Below are 4,627 nucleotides of genomic sequence, written 5' to 3'. Positions count from 1 at the left end.
CACCCTCTTGCCTTGGCTCAGAGCGGAGCAGGCGGCTCCCTCTGCCCCAGCAGCCTCCCAGTCCGAGCGCGCGAGAAGCTCCCAGTCCCCGTGGCAGCCGAAGCCTTCTCCGAGAAGCAGTGCAGGTTGCAGGCACGTGTGTAAGAAAAACATGTCTCAAGCGTTGGCAGTTCGGAAAGAAAACAAAAGGGAAAGGCTCGTCCCCTGCCCAGACTCCCCCTGCGGGGTGGGCTGGGCTCGGGGCACTGCTGCTTCATGCCTTTGGTGGTGCTTTTTGTTCCGCCTTGGAGCCGGCCAGGCCGTTCTCGGTGTTGTCATTCCCTGACGAGCTCACCAGACACTCCTTCCTGTGGGAAAATCACACGGCCAGCTGACTGCCCCCGGCCCCTCCTGACCCCTCTCACCACGGCCCCAGCTCATGGCAGCACCCCCCACTCACTTCCCGTCCTGGGTCTTCTTGATGATGAACAGCACAACCCTCTTGATGAGCATGAAGAGGATGAGGAGGCCGATGAGCCCCCCTACGACGCCCACGATGATGAGCGTCACAGTGTTGTCTGTCTCCACCACTGCAGGAGAGAAGGAGCTGAGGGGGCTCGGGAGGGGAGTGGGGAGCTCCCAGCTGCACATCCCACCCCAAAAAGGCAGCTACCCCTTCCACGACAGCACAGAGGGGCACGAGCCCTGCCCTTCAGGGATGCCAACCACCTCCAAGACACCCCACAACGGTGAGCCAAGGAGGGGGTCCGCAGAGTTTGGCATCTCCACCACCCCAGCGCCACTCTGGGGAGCCCTGGCCAGCACTCACACTTGTGCACCACGGTGAGCAAGATGGTGGCATTGTGCTGTGCCCCCCTCTCCAGGGGGTTCTTGACGTGGCAGGTGTACTTGCCGGCGTCGCTGAACTCCACACCGTTCAGGACGATGGAGATGTTGTAGTCCTTCTTGGTGGTCGAGCCCACGAAGTCGACCCGCGGGTTGCGAGTCACCAGGGTGGGCTCCGTGGCCTTGTTCTTTATCTTGCCTTGGTAAATCTGCAGGGGTGCAGGGCGTGGGGTCAGCTGGGCTCCTGGGAAAGGCTGGAGTTCTCCTGGGGATGTCCTGCCCCAGCTCCGAACACACAGACACGCACAGTCCCAGGACACCCCATTAAAGCAGGAGTGGCTGTGGAGGGGGACCTGCTGCACATCCTACTGGGAGACAGCAGATTAATCTGACCTGCTCTGCAGCGATGGTGCAGAGCATCTAAAACATGGGGGAAACCCTGGCAGAGAGAGCCCTTTTGCTGGCCAGAGCTGCTCCAAACCAGCCCTCCTGCTAAGGAGTTGAGGAGCCGAATATTCCCAGCAGGAAACAAATCTGTACAGAAGCTTTAGTATTACAGAGCAAGTGAAGGAGGAGAAAATTAACCATATTTTGCCCAAACTGCAGACCTGCACCTGAACAGCTAATTTACGAAAATAAATGAGCCTGTGGGCAGCAGCAAATGTAGAACAGCTTTGTGCCAAAAGCACAGACGTGCTGGGGTATTTGAGTCTCCCTGTTTGCACAGCCTTGTCCCCCCCAGAGCTGGTGACACTTGGAGAGATGGGGGGGGACAAGCCCCAGCAGAAGGAGAAAGGGAGCTTTGAGAACTACAGTGCTGGTCTGCACCAGGGAAGGACAAAAGGACCTGCCAGGAAAGGAGAGGCAAAGCCAGGAGAGCCACTCACCAGCTCTGTTGAGTTGAAATACCACGTGAAGACCAGGTCCTGGAAGCCTATGCAGGTGGTGAAGATGCAGGGCAGCAGGACGTTGGAGTTATTCAGAGCCACCACAGTGTTGGTCTTCCCCACCGACACCTCCAAGGCGAAGGCAATGGCGAAGACGTGCAAACCTGGCAGGGAGAGGGGAGGAGAGAGTGAGGGCACGGGTTTGTCACCCCTCGTCCCCTTTGGCAGGGCAGGCTGCCGTGGCAGGAGTGAAGGTGCCTGTCCCCAGCACCAGGGTGGCTCAGTGAGAGAGGGGACCTGCTCCTGAAGGACCTGGGCTGGCTGGCACCCACAGGGCAGCGCGGGCTCAAAGGGAACCATAATATCACCACGAGTGAAGCGCACAAATGAAAGCCCTGATTTGCATGTTATCCACAGGCCTTCGGCTGAACCTTAAAGGGGGAGGACAAAAGCCAAAGCAAAGCAGAGCTCTGTTCTCCAGGCAGGAGCTGGAGCAGTAATTAGCGCCGCTGTCCTGGCCGCCTGCCACCCGCCGTCCCTCCCACAGCCCGCACGGCTCGGGGTGACCCTCCGGAGCAGCACCCTCACTCCTGGGAGCCGGGAGCCTCGGCTCCCTCTGGAGCTGGCAGATGACCTTCAAACTGCAGAACGCAGCTCTCCTGCCCCTCACCTCCCCGTAGGCAGGGAGAGAGGCACCGAAGAGCAGGTACGAGCCCAGCTGCCGCTCTGAGCTCGCGGGGTGCCACACGGGGACTGGCATCACACCCCTGTGCACTGGGCAGTGTCCACACAGATCCTTTCCGGGGGCACAGGGATGCTTTGCTCCTGGTCAGAGGGGCAGCACCGCTCTCTATCCCCACCACACCACAGCCCCATCCCGTTTGTGTGATGTGACGTGGCTGAGATGTGACACAGCCCAGCAAAGCATCGTCCTCCCCTTGCCCAGACCTCAGCCACCCCTGTGGAGCTTTCCCTGGGCACTCTGACCCCAAAGCCAGGGGGGACACAGCCCTTTCCACAGCTACAAGCCCATCCCCAGCTCCTCCAACACCGTAACTCGGACACACCGCCCTCAGCCTCAGATTCCCATCTCTCTGCAGCCGCCTGGCTGCTGATTTATTCTCCCACACATGCCGGTGCTAACAACTCCCCAGGCACGTCGCAGCCGGAGCCAAGCCCGAGAGCCCTGCATCCTGGGCTCCGGGCCCTGCTGCAGTGCTGCATTGCAAGCACTGCAGGGAAGGAGTTATTTAACTTTACACACAAGCACTCCTCGCTTTGCTCGAGAGGCCGTGGCAAACGTCAGGGAGTGGCTCCCCACCAGATGGAATCTCCTGCAGCTGCCAGGCTCAAAGGCCAGCCCCGGGGATGCTACAGAGGGGACTTCACAGGCAGGAGTGCCCCGGGGGCAATCGTGCTGCTGCCTGGAGTGGGAATTGGCAGAGGGATGCCTATCTCTGCAGGTGTGTCTGAGCTGGCAAGGTGCTGCAGGCGGACACTTACTTACAGGAAAGATGATTCCTTGCAGCTTGTAACACTTTTAATCCTGTCTGCCACTGTTAGAACGTCATGAACATAATCTGAATTGAATGTGTGGGTAAATTGAGGCTGACCTTGTTCCTGTCACGCTGTGGTCTCAGGAAGACAAAATTGATATGTTACCACTAAATAAAGCACAGAGGAAAACACGCTGGGAGATCACTGACTGAACCTGCCACACACCAGCTGCCAGTGTTACTTTTCCATATGCCCAAATCTGCTGCACTTTGCACCACCAGAACCCCAGCCTTCAGTGCACAGAGCCACACTCCCCACCCCCGGGGGCTCCAGGCTCCCTCCATGCCTGCAGGCACCAGCATTCCCTCAGAGACAGGCAAAGGAAAGCGGGGAGCAGCCACTCCTGCCTTGGCTGCCTGCTCTTTGCTCTTGTAGTGGGTGAGCCCCTGGTGAGGGGTCCCAGAGCCACTGAGCAACGTGCTCACCCAGGACCACTATCTGTGGGAAAGCTGTTCTGCAAAAACTTTCACTGCCCAGAGCAGCCAGCGTGACCTCCTGGCACAGGCACAAGCCATGCCTGGCAGGCTGGCCAGGTTCCTCTCCAGAGGGATTCAAGGAAGGAGCTCCCAGGCCAGCTGGAGCCCAGGTGTGAGGTGCTGTGGAACAGGACACATGGCCCTTGCCCTTCCTGTGGGGCTGGGACCAATGGAAGGGGCCATGCCGTGGCTCCCTGGTGCAGCCAGGAGCTCGCTGCCACTCCCTGAGGAGCACGGCATTCCTGAAACCCACACACAGACCTGCCCAGCACTCCCCTTCCCACCTCCCTCACCAGCTCCCAGCCCACCTGAGCGACCTGTGGGACGGGGTTCACACCTCCACACCCTGAACCCCAGATCCCTGAGTGGTCTCCAGCATCTCCAAGTCTCTCCTAGCACCCCAGTGCCAGCCCCATGCCCCAAGCAGCTTGCACTGCACCTGTCTGAGGAGGCACCAGGCGCTGCCACCCAAATCCTGCAGGGAGTCAGGTACTTACATGCCTTTTTTGCGTCTCCAGCTCCCTTAAACTCAAGAACTATGCCCTCTAACACGCCTCCCAAGGGAGTTTCCCAGTAGCAAGCGCTGCACATCCAGCCCTTGTTTCCAGGCTGGCACGAGGATGACCCGCGGGAGCAGGAGTGCAGCGGGTGCGTGAGGCTGATGCGGGAGGCTGGAACCAGCCCCAGGTGTGCAGTGGGGAGGGGAGGCTGCGAGCACCTCCCCGCACCCTGTGGCGGGGGAATCTCGGGCATCCCCGGGCACAGGGCTGGGCATCATGCTCCGAAGCAGCGGCCCCTGCAGCGCGGGGTCCGTCCCCGCGCCGGGGGCCAAGCGCATGCGAATGGTTGTCGTACAAAATGAACTGTTGAGACAATGACCTG

General features: G+C 60.0%; 1 protein-coding gene across 1 annotated transcript; it reads right to left on the bottom strand.

Annotated features, from left to right (window-relative positions):
• Positions 1-91: 91 nt before the first annotated feature.
• SCN4B (sodium voltage-gated channel beta subunit 4) lies at positions 92-4,394 on the bottom strand. The gene is made up of 5 exons (XM_029962106.1): positions 4,243-4,394; positions 1,713-1,876; positions 809-1,034; positions 440-569; positions 92-347 (listed from the first exon to the last, which is right to left on the bottom strand). Exons 1-5 carry the CDS (start codon positions 4,334-4,336, stop codon positions 254-256), a joined length of 708 nt encoding a protein of 235 aa, XP_029817966.1. The 5' UTR covers positions 4,337-4,394; the 3' UTR covers positions 92-253.
• Positions 4,395-4,627: the final 233 nt, after the last annotated feature.

The sequence above is a fragment of the Manacus vitellinus genome, unplaced genomic scaffold, assembly GCF_001715985.3.
Source record: "Manacus vitellinus isolate BGI_N305 unplaced genomic scaffold, ASM171598v3 scaffold_41_pilon, whole genome shotgun sequence".
Taxonomy (NCBI): Eukaryota; Metazoa; Chordata; class Aves; order Passeriformes; family Pipridae; genus Manacus; species Manacus vitellinus.
The sequence above is the reverse complement of the archived record's forward strand: the minus strand, read 5'-3'. Positions and strand labels throughout refer to the sequence as shown.

Bases quoted from the DNA above. Each gene is read 5' to 3' on its own strand.
- SCN4B (XM_029962106.1), bottom strand. From the start codon at position 4,336: ATGTGCAGCGCTTGCTACTGGGAAACTCCCTTGGGAGGCGTGTTAGAG. The intron at 1,035-1,712 runs GTGAGTGGCTCT...GCACCCCTGCAG, and splicing joins ATTTCAACTCAACAGAGCTG to ATTTACCAAGGCAAGATAAA. The intron at 348-439 runs GTGAGTGGGGGG...ATTTTCCCACAG, and splicing joins AAGAAGACCCAGGACGGGAA to GAAGGAGTGTCTGGTGAGCT.